This window comes from Leptonotus elevatus, chromosome 2 (assembly GCF_054856555.1).
Source record: "Leptonotus elevatus isolate MCC_2025b chromosome 2, RoL_Lele_1.0, whole genome shotgun sequence".
NCBI classification, from domain to species: Eukaryota; Metazoa; Chordata; class Actinopteri; order Syngnathiformes; family Syngnathidae; genus Leptonotus; species Leptonotus elevatus.
In genome coordinates this window covers 33,334,388-33,353,684 of record NC_141240.1, presented here as the reverse complement: position 1 = coordinate 33,353,684, position 19,297 = coordinate 33,334,388, and the positions used below count along the sequence as shown (strand labels likewise).

The 19,297-nt window shown below is 41.4% G+C and overlaps 3 protein-coding genes across 3 annotated transcripts; 1 reads left to right on the top strand and 2 right to left on the bottom strand.

Moving 5' to 3' along the window:
• The first annotated feature begins 1,473 nt into the window (after positions 1-1,473).
• Positions 1,474-8,611, top strand: atp6ap1b (ATPase H+ transporting accessory protein 1b). Its single transcript, XM_086067427.1, has 10 exons — positions 1,474-1,635; positions 2,588-2,708; positions 3,543-3,617; positions 3,692-3,885; positions 3,978-4,015; positions 5,107-5,192; positions 5,276-5,499; positions 5,602-5,637; positions 5,974-6,211; positions 7,883-8,611. The coding sequence occupies exons 1-10, from the start codon at positions 1,532-1,534 to the stop codon at positions 8,093-8,095; spliced, it is 1,329 nt and encodes a 442-aa protein (XP_085923553.1). The 5' UTR covers positions 1,474-1,531; the 3' UTR covers positions 8,096-8,611.
• Positions 8,612-9,266: 655 nt separating this feature from the next.
• Positions 9,267-14,543, bottom strand: taf8 (TAF8 RNA polymerase II, TATA box binding protein (TBP)-associated factor). The gene is made up of 8 exons (XM_086066927.1): positions 14,358-14,543; positions 13,054-13,213; positions 12,870-12,968; positions 12,725-12,787; positions 12,521-12,645; positions 11,235-11,382; positions 11,015-11,157; positions 9,267-9,591 (listed from the first exon to the last, which is right to left on the bottom strand). Exons 1-8 carry the CDS (start codon positions 14,403-14,405, stop codon positions 9,451-9,453), a joined length of 927 nt encoding a protein of 308 aa, XP_085923053.1. The 5' UTR covers positions 14,406-14,543; the 3' UTR covers positions 9,267-9,450.
• Positions 14,544-16,124: 1,581 nt separating this feature from the next.
• Positions 16,125-18,693, bottom strand: LOC147179690 (G0/G1 switch protein 2-like). Its single transcript, XM_086068613.1, has 2 exons — positions 18,546-18,693; positions 16,125-16,663 (listed from the first exon to the last, which is right to left on the bottom strand). The coding sequence occupies exons 1-2, from the start codon at positions 18,597-18,599 to the stop codon at positions 16,397-16,399; spliced, it is 321 nt and encodes a 106-aa protein (XP_085924739.1). The 5' UTR covers positions 18,600-18,693; the 3' UTR covers positions 16,125-16,396.
• Positions 18,694-19,297: the final 604 nt, after the last annotated feature.

Genomic DNA, 19,297 nt, shown 5'->3' with positions numbered 1-19,297 from the left:
TCGTCTCGGACTTTAAAAAGACCACAACGCCTTTAAAAAAAAGTCTGTCCTGTATTTTATTTTTCTCTCCTTCCCTTCCACTTATAGGCGCAGTGTTACGTGGACGCAGGCGAGGTATCCCTCCGCCAGCACAGCTGTGAGCTGCTTCCACACACTTCCGCACAGAAAATGGCGAAAGTGGATAAAAATTCGCCATTTGTTCAAGTTTCTCGGCGATTGTAGTGTGTGAGGAGATCATGGCCACGCGTGCGTGTGCGTTATTGTTGTTCTTTTGCCTTTTTATTGAGGCCAATAAGCTGTCAGAAACACAGCACCATGGACAGTCGCCAGGTGGACCCGTACGTCACCTCCAACTAGTTTTGCTCTCAAGTGGAAAAAGTACTTGCACAAGTACTCGCAAGTACTTTACTACAAGTTTGGTTGCCACACCAGACCCAAAAATAATAATAATCAATATCAACATTCTAAAGTGGATGGATGAAGTTTCACGTTATAACATGACAAGTTTTACATTTCAACGTGATTAAGTTCAATGTTATATCATGATATTGATTTTTTTTTGTGTGTGTAAAACTTTTTTTTTGTTGTAAAACAAGGAAATAGAGTTCTCATAATATTTACAATTGAATCTTATTTATACTTTCCTAATAATATATATATATATATATATATATATATAACAACTTTGTCATGTTTTTTCCTTCCAAGTTTTTCCTTCGCTCTTTCCCTACCATAATATTCTCAGAAAATTATAACTTTTGTCTGACATTCTGATATATATATTTTTTAGAGAAATGTTGTGATGTTATTAAATTTTTCAACAATAATCGATCACAGTAGGATGCCCCTTCAACATGCCTATTCAAATTGGCCCTAACACTAACCCTAGTTTAAAACTCTCCTTTGAAACCCTAAGCCTAGTTTTTATCCTTACTTTGAAACATTACTATATTTTGAAACCGTAACTCTAGTTAAAAACCCTAACTTGGAACCCTAACTTTAGTTTAAAAAATAAAAACCCTACTTTGAAAATCCTAAACATAATTTAAATCCCTAAATTGGAACCAAACCACAGTTTGAAATGTTAATTTAAAACCCAATCCCGAGTTTGAAACCCTAATTTGAAAACCCAACCCTAGTTTAAAGCCTTAATTTTGAAACCCTAACCCACTTCAATACCCCAATTTGAAACCCTAATGCTAGTTTAAAACCTTAATTTCAATTGAAACCCTACTTTGGAAACTTCACACATTCTGATGGCAACCCTGTAACTCCACTGTTATAAATTGTGACCCTACTTGAAACACTAACCCAGGTTTAAAACCCTATTTTATGAAACCCTAAACCTAGTTTAAAACCTTAATTTGAAACCCTACTTTGAAACCTGAGTTCACACTGTGACGGAGAGAGAGAGAGCGAACCTGACGAACTGATAGAGAGTGCCAGAGGGCGTGAACAGGAGGTGGCGCCATCTTGTTGGTCACATGACAGTCAGCTGTTTGATGTCACGTGCCGGCAACAAGTTGTCAAGATGGCAGCAGGCTGGTTGATCGTTTTTCTAAGTGCTTTCTTGGCCTCTTTCGGGACGGCGAGCTCAACCGCGCAAGTGCCGCTGCTCATGTGGTCCACACACGGGTAACATGTCGCCTTTTGCATCTTGTAGTCGATAACTGAACTTCGCCGTGTATCATGCTAATGCTAGCACCCGATGCTAACTTAGCTTTTCCTCTTCGGTCTTTTTGAATTTGAATAAGAACAAAGAAATAGACCTCGAGTAAAATTGCTCGCTTCTTACGTTTAATCAATTAAAATGCCATGCAAGTGCATTCAATTGAGCCCTTTAAACGACTTTGACAAAACTAAGACCTTGTGGTTACGCCATAAGGTACTAATTGTATCTGCCTAACTCCTCTGTTTAAAGTATTTGTGTTGCGTTTAGCTTTCAGTTTAAAAATGGGGAAGAATAAGAATACACATCAGTGTAATGTTGTACAACTTCAAAACAACGATGGACGGATCCGTTCTTTTGTTGTTTAAAAGAAAAAAGAATAGTGTTTATATTCATATGGACAATTCCGAACATCCGGGCATTCCTGTTATTGCCGCAATGCAACGCTATGTTTTCACCGTGAAAACAAACGGCATATTGTATTGCCTTTTTCGTGTGACTATCATACAAACCAGGCAAATTGTTATAGTAGTCAAACGACATTTCATCATATATTGAAATCAAAGTAATCCTCAAAAATGAAATTATGATACAAAGTCCAATGCTTTTCAATGAGCAGAGAGCATCCTTTCACCAAGACCACCATTTTGAATTGTTATGGGATGTCCATTGGGTGCCTATCCCATTGCTTTGAACAAGTGGCATATTTGTATACCAAGGACTGGTCGCCAGCCAGTTACAATATGTAGACAGAAAATCCACTCACACCTATTGTATATTTATATAATACATTTATATTTACACCCCAAGGAGTATTTATAATGTGGGGAAGAAGCTGTAGTACGCGCAGAAAACCCACGCAAGCATCGCTTGTGCATATTGACGGCTTGCCAATGTCTGTCTTTTTCTTTCTGTCAGTTTGCCAGGTGCGACCTCTTCATCAGCGGGACACATCACGTCTAATGAGCAGCTAGCCTCCTACTTCAGCGCCACCTTTGGCTCTGGCGCCCACACCGTGCTACTCTTCCTGCAGGACAAGGTCGGTGAGGCGTCGTGTTGGGGAAGTGGAGACGGCTAGTGGGGGGAGTCATGTGACACGTCGGGTAGTTACCATGTGACGCCGCGCTTCATTCGTCTCATTGTAGTGTGACATTGAGCTGGAGCATTACTTCCTCTTTGGAACTTCCTTTGCAAACAATCCAAATGTTTTGTCTGGGGGAAGGCGCTTTTGTCCATCTATTGCAACAGCTCATATACAATTACCTCGCAGTTGGCTGGCCACGAGATGATATATGCAGTGCAGTGCCGTGAAAAGTATTTTCTCTCTTCTACTACTCGTAGTTTTTTTCCCCCTCAACATCAGACAAAGGTAGTACTAGTAAAAACGAACTATAGTTTTTAAATGGTGATTTTATTTTTGAAGAAAAAAAAAACTATCCAAAGCTAACTGGTGCTGTGTGGAAAAAGTATTTGGCTGTTAAATCTAAGAAGTGGAAGGGACACCCTCGGCAGCAACAAATGAAATTGAGCGTTTTCTGCAACTGTCAATGGTGGAACAAACGCGGCATTTTTGGAGACTCCTGAAAAGTGACCATTTTGGAGGTGCACGGTTTCGGCTTGACACCTTCTATTTGTTTACATAATGTGAACGACGACATAAAAAGATAGGATTTAACAACAAATCCCAATTGGGCGTCGTATCCTGCAGCGTGAAGTGTGAACGTAGTCTAAGAAACACACACTGACTCACCGCATAGCTCGAGTTGAGCATATATGTCCACGGCAGTTGATGAGTTCATGTGATCCAGTCACTGGCTCCAAATAATCCACAGAGCAAAATCTCATCAATCTGTATGTGAATATTTTTCTTCAGCTGAGCAAAGACGACTTCACGGTGTTTGCTGGCGTGTTTGGAAACAAGCAGGATAGCGTCTTTCCCAACCTGGAGGTACGCTTTCCGCTCACATTGATCTCCAAGCGCCGTGTCGCTCGTCCGCTCGTGACTCGCCGCTTGGTTTCCAGGCGCTGATGCGGTCATCCGCGTCTTCGGCGACGTTTCCCGCCGTGGCGTGGTCGCCCGCCGCCTCCACAGTAACTTTGCTAGAGGAGCAGCTCGGCGTGTCGCCCATCCTGGTGGACGCAGGCACCTTGTCAAGTGTGGACTTGAACGCATCCGCCAGCAATCTGCTCGTCATCAATCTGCCTTCTTGCACAAGGTCAAGTGCCATATGAAAAACACTAAACATGTTTTCATTCGTGATGAATTGTCAACATTAACATTTGGAATTCATTAATTTTTGCTGTGTAGGTCGCAGAAGTCTTGCCAAGAAGTGCTACGTGAAAATGGTAAGATTGATGGAATTTGCTTTTCAGCAACATAAGATTTCACAAAAATGTTAAAATGTTCATTTTGTCTGGACCAACCCTTTCCACCTTAGTACAATGCACAAGCAATTTTGAAAATTGGACGACTGGTTCTGGAGATTTATTTTTATTTTTTTAAAGAGTGTTGGGGAAAAACAAGGTCCTTTTTGGGGCTTTCTGAAGCTGACCCGTGACTGGTCCTGAACCCTGAGCAACTGTGATGTCATTTTCAGGCGACAGCAAGTGGCAAAATGGCCGCCCCCTAAGATGGATCAAAACGGCTGCATTTTGCTGCTTCATTCATATTCCACAAATGCAATATTAACTCATTCACTCCCAGCCATTTTTACAGAAGCAATCTCCGTCACTCCCGGCTGTTTTACTGGATTTTGACTGATTTTGCAAGGCCCACAGAATATTGTGTTTTATTGCTATAAAAACATGGAACCTACCAAAACAAAGATGAAAGTCTCTTCTTTCATCAGGATTTTTTAAAAATATATTTCTATCAGTTTCCGTTTTGCAGAAATTTGCGTGAGAATATAGCTAAGTTTCATCATTATTGACAAATCTATTTAGAATTGTGAGTAATGTAGTTTTTTTTTTCAACATGGCCCTGGTTGATATCTTTTGCTCTGCTGACACCTACTGGCCGTTTGTGTAATAACTACAATTTCTTCAACTGTTCTTTGTAGTCGAGAGGCTGCATCAAAGCCTTCTGTAAGCTCTAGCAAAAAAAACAAACAAAAACATATAAATACGTCTTTTGGGACGCTTAAACATTAAAATAAAACACATTTATACGTTTTTGGGAGCAAATGAGTTAATCAGATGTACATGTTTAGACTAGTGGGGGTGCATAGAGCATATTATTAGCAATCATTTTTTTGACTTGAATTCCCTTTTAATGAAAGAAAAATTAATAATAAAAAAGGAAAAAATAGTAATAATAAAAATGGAATGAAAATAAACCAATGAAAATCAGTCGTTGCTTTTGAGTTGTGGTTACCCAGCTGCGATTGGCTCGAGCGATACCTTGTGATAATCCCAATGAATCCCTCTTGTCTTTTCAGATGCGACTATTGGCAAGGCTGTGAGGACGATGCAGGAGAAGAATGTGGCGTACACGGCCATGTACACGGGAGCCCGACCATCACGAGTGAGCCACCATTAGCGCATAACGCGCTTGTTGTGCACACGCCGCCGGCAACCTTCATTTCCGCCCACTTTGATATTTTTCAGGTGATTTCCTCGCCGGCGGCGAGGGAACCCGCCGGCGCTCGGTCGCTGCTCCAAGCCGTCATCCCCGACGTCAGACCGCCCATCATGTTCAACGTGTCCGGCGTCCCGTGCATCATGCTTTGGGCGCAGAACCTCAACATCAGCATCTCGCCCAACGTGTGGACCGACCTCGCCGCCGACACGCCCTCCGTGACGAACTCCGCGTGTAACGCCACCAACGCCCTGTGAGAGGCGCCCTTTGGACTTGGAGTGTTGAACCGCAGACATTTTGCGTGTGTCACTTCAAATGTCTTGTCTTTGTGTGTGTGTTTTTTTTTTCCTTTCAGGCTTGTGCTCAGCTACACGTCAGGCTTCACCCTTCGGTAAGGAATTCAAAGACCACAGCGCAAGTTTCAAACTCAAAAGCACTTGACAATAAGCAGCAGTTAGAGAAATAGTGAGTAATAAAAAAAAGAAAGCTAGCAAGCTATGGTGCCTTCTAGCTTAATGCTAATATATAATGAAAAACCAGGTTAGCATTGGTAGTTACAGTTTTTGATGCAACAGATATGGAGACAGAATGACGTATGTTCTTTATCTTCTATTGCATTTCCCCCCCAAAAATGAAACATTTGAAGGTATGACTGAATATATAAAATAATGGAATGTGTCATTGAGCCATTGGGCGATGACGCTTCGTCTTCCGTTTGTCCGTGCAGCTTCGCCATGAGTCAGCGCTTCTACCCGGTGTCGGCCAGGAACTGGTTCACGCTGGACTGGGTGCAGCTGCGGTCCACCAACCTGACGGCGACCTTCGTCGGCGGCCGTGCCATCTCTGCGCCCGCCGAGTATTCCTTCCGCTGTGGCGCGCTCAGCAGCTTCGGCCAAGCTCTACTCGTGCCAAACTCCACCGAGCAAAGCGTGGCCGACTGGAGACTCAAATTCATCGACTTCCAGGTCATTCGAAAGCATCCGCATTTAAATTTTATTTTCCACATTGCAAAAATTGCCACTTTTGCCACATTCCCGCATTTTCCAACCCAACAAGCCTCATTCATATCAGTGAGAAACTTGGCAAACGTGTTCCCAATCTTCCAAATTCAGAACATCTTGGGAAAATTCCGAAAATTGCATCTTCAATAAATGATCAAAAACATTGATCACATTGACCAAATTTGTAAAGGAAAATCCTAATGAAGAGTTTTTCCATATTTAGCTCGTCCTTCCTCATTTTGTGACAGATTGCAATTGTTGCGACTTCAAATGGTTCGTCTCATTCAAGACATCTGAGCAAAGTTTTTTTTTAGCAGTCAGCACATTTTCACAATAATATTCCCAAATGAAAAGAGATTTTTGCATTATTGCCTTCCACTTTTCTTGATTGGCTGAGAGCGTTTATCATTCCCAAATTGAGCAAGATTTCATTTTCCCTCCTAACTTTAAAAAAAAATACATCTCGAGGGGCAGCCATTTTGCCACTTGCTGTCGACTGAAAATGACATCGCAGTTGCTCAGGTAACAACCAATCATGGCTCAGTGTGCGCCTATCGTACAAACAAGCTAAAAAAAAAAACCGGTGAACCGTGATTGGTCATTTACCCGAGCAACTGTGATGTCATTTTATAAGTCGACGGCAAGTTGACAAATGGCCCCACCCCCCTGAGATGGATACAAACCGGTGGATTTTGCTGCCTAATTCATATTCGACAAAGAAAATATTCATCAGAATGCCGTGTTTAGACCAGTGAGGGTGCATATGACATTTTATTAACTCATTCACTGCCATTGACGACTATAGACGTCAAAAATTCATGTGAACTATTTCTATTAGTTAAAAAAAAAATCCCATTTCATTTAATTTTTTATGAAAACCTAGAAAAAAAAATTCAATTGTACATTTATAACATATAAAATTTGTGATTAATCGTGAGTCAACCATTGAAGTCATGCGATTAATTACGATTACAAATTTTAATTGTCTGACGCGCCCCTTATTTTTAATATATATATTTTTAAATTAGGCGCGTCAGGCGATTAACATTTTTAAATTGTAATTAATCACATGACTCACGATTAATCACAAATTTTATATCTGTTCTGAATGTACAATAAAAAAAATCTAGGTTTTCATACTTTTGTTAGCAAAAGTGAAAACAAATGTTAAACTAATAGAAATAGTTCAAATGAATTTTTTACGTCTATAGCCGTAAATGGCAGTGAATGAGTTAAAAATAAAAAATAAATTTGGGGGGTTGACGTTTCCTTTAATTGATGATTGGTGATTGTTAATTCTTCCATAATGAAGAGATTTGCAGTAATGTCCACATTTCTTGACCAGTTCAAACCATTCCACCTTTTCCAGCTCATCCAATAGTCTTAGGAACTTCTCGCACGCTGCCAATTTTCACTTTCAGGACCATGGAAGAAATAATGACCACATTCATGATCAAGTTTTCACATTGAGAAATATGTCATAATTCCATAATTGTTGAGCGATTGAAAGCATTCAAATGTTTACATGTCAACAATTTATTCCACAACGTTTGGGTTGATCGTCAGCTTTGCCGTTCTGTCGCTGCTGAGTGTCTAAGTGGTCTTAAATTGAGAGTTTTTGGTTGGGCCTTGCAGATTCAGGGCTTCGGCTTGTCCAACGGGACGGATTTCTCCTACGCCAGCGACTGCGCGGGCTTCTTCACGGCCGGGATTTGGATGGGGCTGCTGACGTCGCTGCTCCTGCTGACCATCTTCGTGTACGGGCTGCACATGATCATGCAGCTCAACACCATGGACCGATTCGACGACCCCAAAGGGCCGTCCATTTCCGTGCCCCAGTCGGACTGAAGGAGAGCGCGCCGGGCAATATTGGAGCCGTTCTTTCTCTCAGAGCTGCTTTTTTAAGACATTCTTATTCCCAAAGTGCCAAAACCATCAGGTGACATCACTGTTTTAGATCCGAGTTGCTATAGCTGATTTTGTGTGTGCGTGTGTGTGTGCGCGTGCGTGTTTAGAGTTTTGCCACTGTTGCCAGCGGAGATAGACTTTTACATCAGAAAGAATGTTTGCCGTTTAGAAGAATGTTTCAGACCAGTGATCTTGATTCCAATTTAATTGAATGTGCCATTTTCACTTTAAAAGTGCTGTATAGAAGTCAACTTCTCCTGAATCATTCCTTTTATGTTCAAGTCATGCAAATGCCACAACCGTTCTCTTAACCTTATTTATTTCCAAAAAGGAGGCCTTCAAAGCTTGATTCAGGAACCTTCAACTATGCAACGTGTGTGCCATTGTTCAACTTGAACACGTGTTGCCTTTTGCCAACTGATGCAATCCAAAATTAAAAGTGGCCATTTGAAATCACGTTTGAGTGTCATCGTGTCTGCCTGATTAACAATGAAAAGTTAGGCAGTGTCAGCTTCATTCTTTTCAAATTGAGGCCTGGTCGCTATGGCAACAGTGAATATTGCAAGTTTTCTGAATGCGAATGAAATTTGTACAGAAGCGCCCTTCTGGCAGTCAAAGCGACCCTTCAGTCTCACGTCACTCTGCCAAAGAAAAATCTCACAAAAATGAGACAAATGCATCTGAATTTAATCCCCCCCCCCCCAAAAAATGTTAATTGTGTGAAATGTGGCCCATTTAACTTATGGAGTGACATGACTTGACTCCAGTCACTTCTTTTTTTTTTTTTAGGATTGCAACTTTGCAGAAACTTAATTTAACTCCCAACTTTTTTTTTTTTTTTTTTAATTTATGAATGAATGAAGAGGGTTTTGTTAAATTAGAGCTATGCTGTGCCCACCCAAACAGTAAAAGTGACGGGAGGCCGGGGAGGGGTGTCAAAGGTCACATCTAACTTCACGAGTCAGCTGGTCAAACTTGAAGCTTCCTGTTGTACTTTTAATGGAGAAGAAAGCCTGAGATTAACTGATTAGAACCAATAAATGTGACGTGATTGTGAATGGCACACAGGTTAAAAAAAAAAAAAGTCTTAATGAATTTAACCACAAAATGGTTACAAAGAAAAATATTTTTATTCGCAAAATGGCTGCTCTGTGACAGCAAATGACAAAAATGATGCATTTAAACGAGTGCTTTGAGAACTGAATGGAAAAAAACAAGGAATCAAACAAAGTTCTGTTGAGTGGAAGAATCACGGTTAGCAGGGAAAGCGGGAAAAAAAAGTCCAAAGGTTTTGTTCATTTCTTCCTCCTGACTTTGGGCTTCTTGACAGGTCGCAAGTACGGGTTGTCGATCACGTTGTCCTCGTTGCCTTTGCTGGACGCAATGGCGCCACCTGGCGGAAGCATGGCGTTCTCTTTGTCCACCGCCGCCTCATCCTGACAAATCAGCACAAGTTTGGGACGTTTAGCGTTTCATTTCAAGTCTCAGATTGTCCCATAATTTGACAATTTTGTCATGTAATTTTTCTCTCAAATTTTTCACATACAATTTAGACTTTGATGTAGGGATGCAATTTTGAAAATGACATGGCCGCATTATTTATTGCAAAAGATTTTGTTGGGTTAAAATTTTGAAGAGTCCGGTGTGAGTTTTGCCACCTACTGAACAATTAATTTGAGCACCTTCATTTGCACTAGCAGTTACGCAGCACAACTATAATGGGCAGTTAGCTAGCTAGCTTTAGGGTGCCTCGTTGTCATGATGTGGAAAAGCTCCATTCCAGCCACCAGAGGCGGGCAAACTCGGTCCTCGAGGGCCGGAGTCCTGCAGGTTTTGGAGGTTTCTCTGCTCAAATATCAGCTGTGTTGGAGAAGGGTAACATCCAAAACCTGCAGGACTCCGGCCTGAGGTCAGGGGTTGCAATCTGGTCTGTGGGGACAGAACACAAACTCATTGAGAGCCGTTGACGGCAAATGTCATTGTGGACTAAGCCGGTGTATTCAGACCAGAAAAGTCCTTTAGTCCGCTTGTTTGGTCCGGACCAAAAGCGGACTTCATTTTTTTTTTTCGTTTGGTGCGGTTCATATTCACACTGTGCTTTTTGCAAGTGGACCATATTGCGTTTGGAAACGGACCGAGACCACTTTAAAAAGTGGGTCTCGTCTGAATACACACTTAGTCTGCTTTGATGGAGGATGACCGAAACTGGAGACGGTTTACTGTTAAGAAGTTACAATTCAGAGAAAGTTCAGCAAGTTCTCTGATTATCAAAAATAATTATTGCTTAACTCATTCAAACCCCAAAACGTGTAAAAACTTTTTTAATACTTTGTCTTTCATTCACCCAAAAACATATTTACACGTTTTTTATGATTTTATTTTATTTTATGCAAGAGCATACAGAAGGCTTCGATGCAGCTTCTGACATGAAGAGGTGTCTTAAGTTAATGGTAGTTATTTAAAAAAATATATATGAAAAATGAAAAAAAATTTGCATATTGATGAAACTTTGCTATATTCTAATGCCAATTGCTGCAAAACAGAAACAGATACAAATATTATTATTATTTTCCTGATGAAAGAGGAGACTAATCTTTCTTTTGGTCGGTTCGATGTTTTTTCAGCATTCTATATATAGAATATTCTGTGGGCCTTGCAAAATCAGTCAAAAGTGTCTCAGAGTGAATGAGTTAATTTGATAATCGATTAGCTCTTGATTAATTGATTAGTCGTTGCACATTGCTATCTCATTGATAATTTTATTTCCCCCCCTCCCCGACAAGACCAGGTAAAGGTTACTTCCATCGCAAAAATGTTGTCTTGTTTAGAAGAAGTTGTCGTTTGCTGGCGGCGGCTTACGCTCAAGATGTTCCCGGCGGCGTTCTCGCCGTCCGTCTGGTCGTCCTGCTCCGACGAGTCCGTTTCCTCCAGAGTCTGCAGCTCCAGCTCGGACGGCAGGAGAGCGCCCAGGTAGGGCACGGCGCTCGGCTGCGCCGCGATGACTGGCATAAAACAACGCGAGAAAATCACAATCACGCGCAATTGGCAGCTTCAGTTTTGAGCCGGCACGGCAACTTACGCGGGAAGGAAGTGATGTCGTCTTTGAAGAGGCTTTGAGTTTTGCTGGTCTTGGCCATGAAGCGCGTGAGCGCTCGCTCCACGTCCCGCCTCTGCGTCGCCGCTTTCTCGCGCACCACCTGGTAATCAGACACGGGCTCCCGAAATGTCTGCACAGAGAGGACAATGCCAGACAGGCGTGTCAGTAGAGGGCGGCTCAAGCACGAGAGCAACTTTTGTGCGATGTGGCCCTCAAATAAAATCCCTGCTCTTTTTCCTCAAGAATAAAATGTATTTGATTTTACAGATGTCATTTTAATACTGTGAAAGAGTAATATTTTTGCTGATAGTTGTCATACCATCATATTCGAATATTGGCCCACGCCTAGTAAAAACAAAAACAAAAAACAATAGCAACATGCTAGCTAACAAAGGTAGGGATAGACTGATAATCGGCACCGATATTCAGCATTTGATAAATATCGGCTGTTGACTCCCTGCAGCATTGGCCCGCCCACAGCACCATCTGATTGGTTGCTCATGCAGTGCTAACAGCCAATAAGTAGTAATTAGCGGCTATTAGCCTGCGAGCTAACGGTATTCGGTTAGCCCGCGAGCTGTTAGCTCGCGAATTAGCAGCTATTTGTGAGTTAGCGTGCGGTTGAATGGTTAGCCCGCGAGTTAAATGATAGCTCACGAATTAGCGGCTATTAGCCCGCGAGCTAACCGGCTAGCTCGCAAATTAACAACTACTAGGTTAACTCGCGGGCTAACGTAATAGCCATTTTTTAGCGGCTATTTGGCCGTTATCCCGGATTTAGCGTGTGGGTGAACGGTTCGCCCGCAAACTAACAGCTCACGAATTAGCAGCTATTTGTAAGTTAGCGTGTGGTTGAATGGTTAGCCTGCGAGCTAACCGGCTAGCTCGCAAATTTTTTAGCGGCTATTTGGGAGTTATCGCGTGGTTAGCGTGTGGGTGAACGGTTAGCCCGCGAGCTAACAGTTAGCTATTTGGGAGTTAGTGTGCGGAAGCCACATTATAGTTGGTGTAAAAGCTGACCTTTAACATGTTGCACATCACCAAAGCTGTTTAATAAACATGTCCTTGAAGGCATTTAAGCAGTCAAGTGTTGGAGTTTTTATTATTATTTTCTTAAAAAAAAAAAACTTCTTTTTTTTTTCTGCAAATGTATATCGACTTCAATTATCGGTTATCGGCCTCCCTGACTACCAATAATCGGTATCTGCCCTGAAAAAAGCATATCGGTCTATCTCTAAACAAAGGTGTATTTGTGTGTTTTTCTTCACAGGGGTTTTGATGTAGGTGTGCGGGTCAGGGAACTCCGGGTAGTGGCTGGGGATGTGAGGCGGGTGCGTGCGCTTCTGTCCGGCCGATAGCGCTTTTGGGGTCATCGGTTGGTTGGTGACAGGAGCTGAAAGTCAAAACACGTGAGCACATTTTCACTCAACAAGCGCATCAAGTTAGCGGATGACGATGAGGACGCTTCTCACGTGCGGTGATGACCATCCGCTGGGAGCGCTTGGCGTAGATGGGCAGCGTCTCAATATTGAAGCCTCGAGACAAACAAAGACGGCCAACAAAATTTCAGTTTCACGCTTCAGCGTGTGTACTTGTGAGTCGCGGGGCGTCACTCACCCATTTCAATAAGCGTCACCACAGTGTCCGAGAGGGTTGGGACGCTTCTGGCCGTGTGTTCACAATACGACTTTGCGCAGCGCCCAATTTCTGTTATATCTGAAAAAGGAAAATAAGTTGTGTTGTTGACAAAAGGAGACAAAAGCAGCGGGGTGACTTTTGGGGTTTCCCGAAAGGGACGCACAACTCTGCATCATCTCGGTGAGCGTTTCCACGGCGGCTTTTTCGGCGCAATCGAATCCGCACTCTGTCAGGAGAGCGCTCACCACCACCTGCAGGGTCCGCCGGCGAGCCATGTGGTAGTTCTCCACCGGGCTGCTGGTCGCTTTACTGCCCACTGCGCGCTACGAAAGCACACAAAAGACATTTAATTATTTTTCAATAAACACACGCTCATCAAATCTTTTGTTGCAAATAACAAAAACCTGCAAATAATTGGTATCTTCCTTCCTTATTCTAACTGTCAAAATTAGTAGATTAAACTGTAATAAAAATATAACACAAACTATAATCTCGTAACACTTTAATATCCTTTCAAACTCATTAACCTTCAAAATAAATCGCTTGCATATGATTTGATTTGGTAAAAAAATGCACCAAAAGTGCTCAAAGGCTCTCTGTGACATTCCCTAACAACCCAGACTTCAACGTACTTCCTTGACACCAATTACTACACTATTTTTACATGAATTCGTCAACCTCTTGTGACATGTCAGAAAGAGCACAGAAACCGCAAATGGGTATGTTTTAAGCTAATGGCTGTGAACATGTTCCACAAATAAAATACCAAGTCAATTGTCATCAGTGGGTGAATGAGTCATCAAAATTGTAAAGCACTTTGAGGGCCTTGTAAGGTGGAAAAGCGCTATCTATGAAGTACCAAGTAAATACCATTTACCAGTACCAGTAATGGTGAATTTGTAGTTTGGGTGCCTGGAAAAGGTTGGGCTTCACTGTTTTCTGACAGGCAGTGGTTATTTTGCCGTGACCGTCAACTCTCCTGCTAGCATTATTTTTGCAGTGAACAGCTGTGATTTGTCAATCATTGGACCGAGTCGCCGAAGATTGGCTGCTCTCGGCATTACCAACCAAACCTAACCATAACCGTCAGAGGATAAAGGCCGTTGTAAATAAATTGTTGTTTAAAAAAAAAAAGTAGGTCTAATAAAAAAAAAATGTATGTAGAAAGCGGGATTCAGCACCGTGTCCATGCGCTTGCTGCTGCAGTACAGAAAGAAAGAAAGAAATGCCTGTCACGGCAAAATAAGCAATTTGTAGGGGGGGCTCAAGAAATGTGCATTTACATTGATAATTCTCATACAAGTCACGTCAAAATGCTCATTTAATCGAGTACTTATTTCAAGTAAATTCCGATGAATTAAGCGCGAGCGCTTCATGAAGCAAAATATGTTTTTGTTTGATGAACGTCGTGGGTTAGCTTAGCCCGCAAACTCGTTAGTCTGCCGGCCGCATTCGAGCGCTCCTCACCCCGCTAGCAGCCAGCGAAGCTCCCGTTGCCACCGCAGGATCCGCCATCACGCCTTCCAGCAAGCGCCGCTCATTCACGTGGACGACAACTTGGTTTATTTTCCCGATGTGGACTCTCAGTTAGTAAACAACACTGAGCCTGCGGAACAGTGACATCACTTCCTCCATTTTGGGGCGGAAGTTGCGATTTTTCGATGTGCTGAGCTAACTGCTGCCGCCAGTGTTCATAAATAGAATTACATCAATTTCGGCGTAGCGTTGACGCCATTCCGCGCATGCGCGCACACGGATGCGCTCTCATTTTGTGCATCCACTCAGTTGCTCCCTCCACACTACCCCACCCCCCAAATTTTCCAATGCATTTCTATGTGTGCGGATTTTTGCTGTTTGCAGGTTGGTTTTGTCCATATTTAAAATGTCATTTTAGTCATTTTAGTAAGTATGTGACGTGCCCCCACCAATTACTGCCCCTCAACCCCACCCCAGTGGTGTCTTTGTCCTTGTCTTGTTGGCACATTTTCTAAAATCGATCGACGACGACTCATTCAAGTCATATCAGAATCTCTTTTGCTGGCAAGCACCAAGACAGAAGGGATAAACTTAATTAAATTGCAATTTCCAAAGATTTTGTGAACAGAAACGATAAATGAATGTACTCCTTTGGGAATTTTATTTTTATTTTATTTTATTTTATTTTATTTTATTTTATTTTATTTTATTTTATTTTATTTTATTTTATTTTATTTATTTATTTATTTATTTTTAATTTTATTTCATGAAGCCCTGACTGTGGATGGTATAAAAAATCTGGACGCTCAGCTGAATTTTTTTTGTTTTTATTTTTATTTTTGAACTTTAAAAAAACATCATTTGTGGTTAAGTAATTCATTAAATATTACTCTAAATCTAACAGGTTTAGTGTTTGTCTCAATGTTTCTATCATAGGCCTATTACAGTATTTCATCCATAGTGTTCCTTTGTTTATCACTGGGGTTACGTTCCAAAAAATACCCGCCAAAGAGTGAAATCCACAAAATAGTGAGCTTTATTTATTTATTTATTTTTGCCTTATGTTTTAAGGCTGTAAAACCCCTCATCACAGACTTTATACACTTTTCTTATTTTCTCACATTTCTTTCTTGTTTAAGCACTCTCAAAGTTCAAACATTGACAGGTTTTAAAATAGCTACACTACTGTTATAATATATATTTTTTTAAAGCATGCATCAAGGCCTTGAAAAGTGAACCGCGTTATAGCGAGGGAATACTGTACTGCCATTTATTTATTTTATACGTTGTGTATCTCGTTTGGCACATTCATGGGTCGTATACTAGTAACATCGTTACAAAAATCTCCACAAGTACAACAACCAAGTGCAATGCTCTTAACTCATTTACTGCCATTGACGGCTATAGACGTAAAAAATTAATTTGAACTATTTCTATTAGTTTAACATTTTTTTCCACTTTTGTCAACAAGAGTATGAAAACCTAGGAAAAAAATATTGTACATTTAGAACAGATATAAAATGTGTGATTAGTGAAGTCATGTGATTAATTACGAAAAAAATGTAATCGCCCGATGCCCCTAATTTTAAATAATCTTTTCTTCTTAAAAAAAAAAAAATAATAATTATTATTTTTTGTTTTTAATAATCTTTTCTTTTTAAAACAAAAAGAAAAGCTTATTAAAAAATTGGGGCGTCAGGCGATTACATTTTTTAATCATAATTAATTGCATGATTTCACTAGTTAACTCACGATTAATCACACATTTTATATCTGTTCTAAATGTACAATAAAAAAAATCAAGTTTTTCATACTCTTGTTAACAAAAATGGGGGAAAAAATGTTAAACCAATAGAAATAGTTCAAATGAGTTAATGACAAATTTCTACTTTGTCACCACTGGCCTAAAGGACAAGCAATGTGTGAGCGAACACGCACGAAGGACTTTTATTTGGTGAGCAAGCAGGGCTTGCAGTCGGCGTGAGGTGGGTCCGCTTTCCAGGAGGAGTGCATGCGGTTGTCCCGCTTTCTCAGAGCGACCATTGGCAGACGTTTGGACTGCAAAGCAGAGCGGCGTGGGACCGGCCACCAACCCGTTTCTTGGCCTTGGCAAGCACTTCGGCCGCTGCGGCTTCTCCAGCGTGGCGCTGCTCCGGGACCGAGAAGGGCAGGAAGGCCCTCTCCAGCAGTCCTCCCAGCACTCCCAGCGCCACTAGAGCCGAACCCAGCACGTAGATCTTTAGCAGACTCCGTCCGGGGCTCTGCTTCAGCATCTCCTTGACGAACGGGATCATCTCCTATGAGAAGTCAAGGAGGCAGATCACAAAAGTATTTAGTCATAAGTCATTAGAAGGGGGGGTAGTATCGATTTGTGAAAAAATGATAACCAAATTTTGGACATACTTGCAGACGGTTTTGCCCCAACGCCAGTAATATGTACAGTAAACATAACAATAGAACTCAGCAATGTGATTCTTAGTTCGCTAGTCTCCCAATCAGAACCAAAATAACGCAGTTTTAAATGGATCTCTTATATATATGACGGCGTATTAGGGCCACGTATAAATCTGAGGCGGGGTAATATAATATACGAGGAGAAAAAACCCGCCTATATTTGCGTCATTACAAAGCTAGGGCCAGTGAAGAGGGGGGAAAAAAAGGTTGGCAGGATCTCAGAATTCTGACTTTATGAATTCTGACTTTAAAGTGAGAATTTTGACTTTAAAGTGAGAATGCTGACTTTAAAGTCAGAATTGTGAGAATAAAATTCAGACTGAGATTAAAGTCAGAATTCTCACTTTAAAATTAGAATTCTAAGATTAAAGTCAGAATTCTCACTTTAAAGTCATTGGAACAAAAATCCGAGCACATTACGTGTACTTCTCACAAGTTTCTGAGTATTTTTCTCGCAAATATTTTTTTCTTGCAAATTTGCCACTTTATAATGTCACAAAACTGTGAGTTTTTTTCTCATAAATTTGTGAGGTTTTTTTCTCCCAAATTTGCCACTTTGTGTGAAGAGGATTAGGGCCAGTGAAAAGAGAGTTGGTAGGATTATCACTTTATTCTCAGAATTCTGACTTTAAAGTGAGAATTCTGACTTTATTCTCAGAATTCTCACTTTATTCTCAGAATTCTGACTTTAATCTCAGAATTTTGACTTTAAAGTGAAAATGCTGACTTTAAAGTCAGAATTGTGAGAATAAAATTCTGCCTGAGATTAAAGTCAGAATTCTGAGATTAAAGTCAGAATTCTAAGAATAAAGTGATAATCCTGCCAAACTTTCTCTCTCTCTCTTCACTGGCCCTAATCCTCTCCGCACAAAGTGGCAAATTTGGGAGGAAAAACATCACAAATTTATGAGAAAAAAAACTCACAGTTTTGTGACATTATAAAGTGGCAAATTTGCAAGGAAAAAAATATTTGCGAGAAAAATACTCGAAAATAATAATAATAAAAAATACGAGAAGTACACGCAGTGTATTCGGATGTTTGTGCCAATACTTTTTGGTCGGGTTTTCAAATAAAAAGATAGCAATTGCTCTATTAGAGATTAACCATATCATATTAAGCATTTGAAGCAGGTACAGTAGCGAAATTGATGTGTTGAATCTGCCGTTCTCAGTCATTCACTTGCATTTACATAAAGTCTGCTAGCTTCTGATTGGCTAGTGTTAGTCAGCTGATGGGGGGTCAGGAAGGGTTGTTGCCGTAGCTGCCATGTGTAACGAGTAAAGTTGAGAAATTTGTCGCCATCCTGCTTTTGCGTCCCATTAACCATCAATGAATCCTCACGTCATTTAGTGCCTCGTTCAGACTATAGCTTTTCGTGAAATGATAAGGTTTGGGTTTTTTTCACACAAATTTGCCACTTTATAATGTCACAAATTTACGAGTTTATTTCTGGTAAAGTTGTGAGTTTTTTTCTTCCAAAATTACACCCCCTCTAAAAAAAAAATGTATACATGGCCCTAATACGCCATCGTACTTTTCAGCCGTCTGATTCTTCTTCTTTTTAAAGGCCGATTCTAATATGCGTCAAAATGTTGACAATCGTCCGGCCAATAAACAGTCCATGCCTAAATTGCACGTTAGACCTTTTGGGAAAAACCAGGCGACGTATTTGGTTTGTACAGGTCAAACATTGTTATGATACACAATTGTGAGCAGCCACTTACAGCGAACGGTCCTTCCTGGGCTTGTGTTGTTGCCGGTCGGGCCCGATCAGGCATCAGCAGGCGCACTCGAAGGCAGATGGTGCGCTTTATATGGGAGAGGAGAAGCGGCCCACTCCCACCGGGGCCACCAAATTCATATTCATGAGCGGCTCTTGTTGGCGATTTGGGGTGAAAGGGCAAAGTGTTCTGCATGGAGATAAATAAACCCGGCAGGTTCCACAAAGATCTTGCACGCCTGCAAATGAATACAAGCAAACAGTCCACAAATCATCCGCGTATGGAGTCATTACAGAAACAATCAGCAGAGTTGCTTCCTCTCTCACGACTCTGCTTTTCGTGAGAAACATTTTGATAATTGCGTCATTTCCCACACAATATTGATCATCTTGGACAAAGTAATCAAAGCAAGTGATCTGCAGCTGCCGGAATGCTCTGACGGCCAAAACCTTCGACCCGCTTCACGCCGTCGTGCGTGTCATCAGGCTTTTGCGAAACGTGTCTGATCTTTGTCACAGAGACGCTTGATGTCATTTCTCCTCACTCGGTCGGGGTCGCCTTCCACAACGCGTCTGTCAAGTCATCATCACAGCGACTGGAGTCCGCGTCGTCCACATCTGCATGACGCTCACACGTCGCGTTTGAGCACACGTGCCAGATGAAAGTCAACACACTCATAAAAAAACGTTGTTGTCGAAAGTTTTGCAACATTTGGGCAGTGGCGAGTAGCGATGTAACAATATCCAAACATCACG

Excerpts from the sequence above, each read along its gene's own strand:
- atp6ap1b (XM_086067427.1), top strand. The coding sequence starts at position 1,532 with ATGGCAGCAGGCTGGTTGATCGTTTTTCTAAGTGCTTTCTTGGCCTCT. Across the intron at positions 2,709-3,542 it reads TACTCTTCCTGCAGGACAAG|CTGAGCAAAGACGACTTCAC; the intron begins GTCGGTGAGGCG and ends ATTTTTCTTCAG. Across the intron at positions 4,016-5,106 it reads AGAAGTGCTACGTGAAAATG|ATGCGACTATTGGCAAGGCT; the intron begins GTAAGATTGATG and ends TTGTCTTTTCAG.
- taf8 (XM_086066927.1), bottom strand. The coding sequence starts at position 14,405 with ATGGCGGATCCTGCGGTGGCAACGGGAGCTTCGCTGGCTGCTAGCGGG. Across the intron at positions 11,383-12,520 it reads ACACCTACATCAAAACCCCT|ACATTTCGGGAGCCCGTGTC; the intron begins GTGAAGAAAAAC and ends CTCTCTGTGCAG. Across the intron at positions 9,592-11,014 it reads CCGCCGGGAACATCTTGAGC|GATGAGGCGGCGGTGGACAA; the intron begins GTAAGCCGCCGC and ends CTGATTTGTCAG.
- LOC147179690 (XM_086068613.1), bottom strand. The coding sequence starts at position 18,599 with ATGCCTGATCGGGCCCGACCGGCAACAACACAAGCCCAGGAAGGACCG. Across the intron at positions 16,664-18,545 it reads CCCAGGAAGGACCGTTCGCT|GAGATGATCCCGTTCGTCAA; the intron begins GTAAGTGGCTGC and ends GACTTCTCATAG.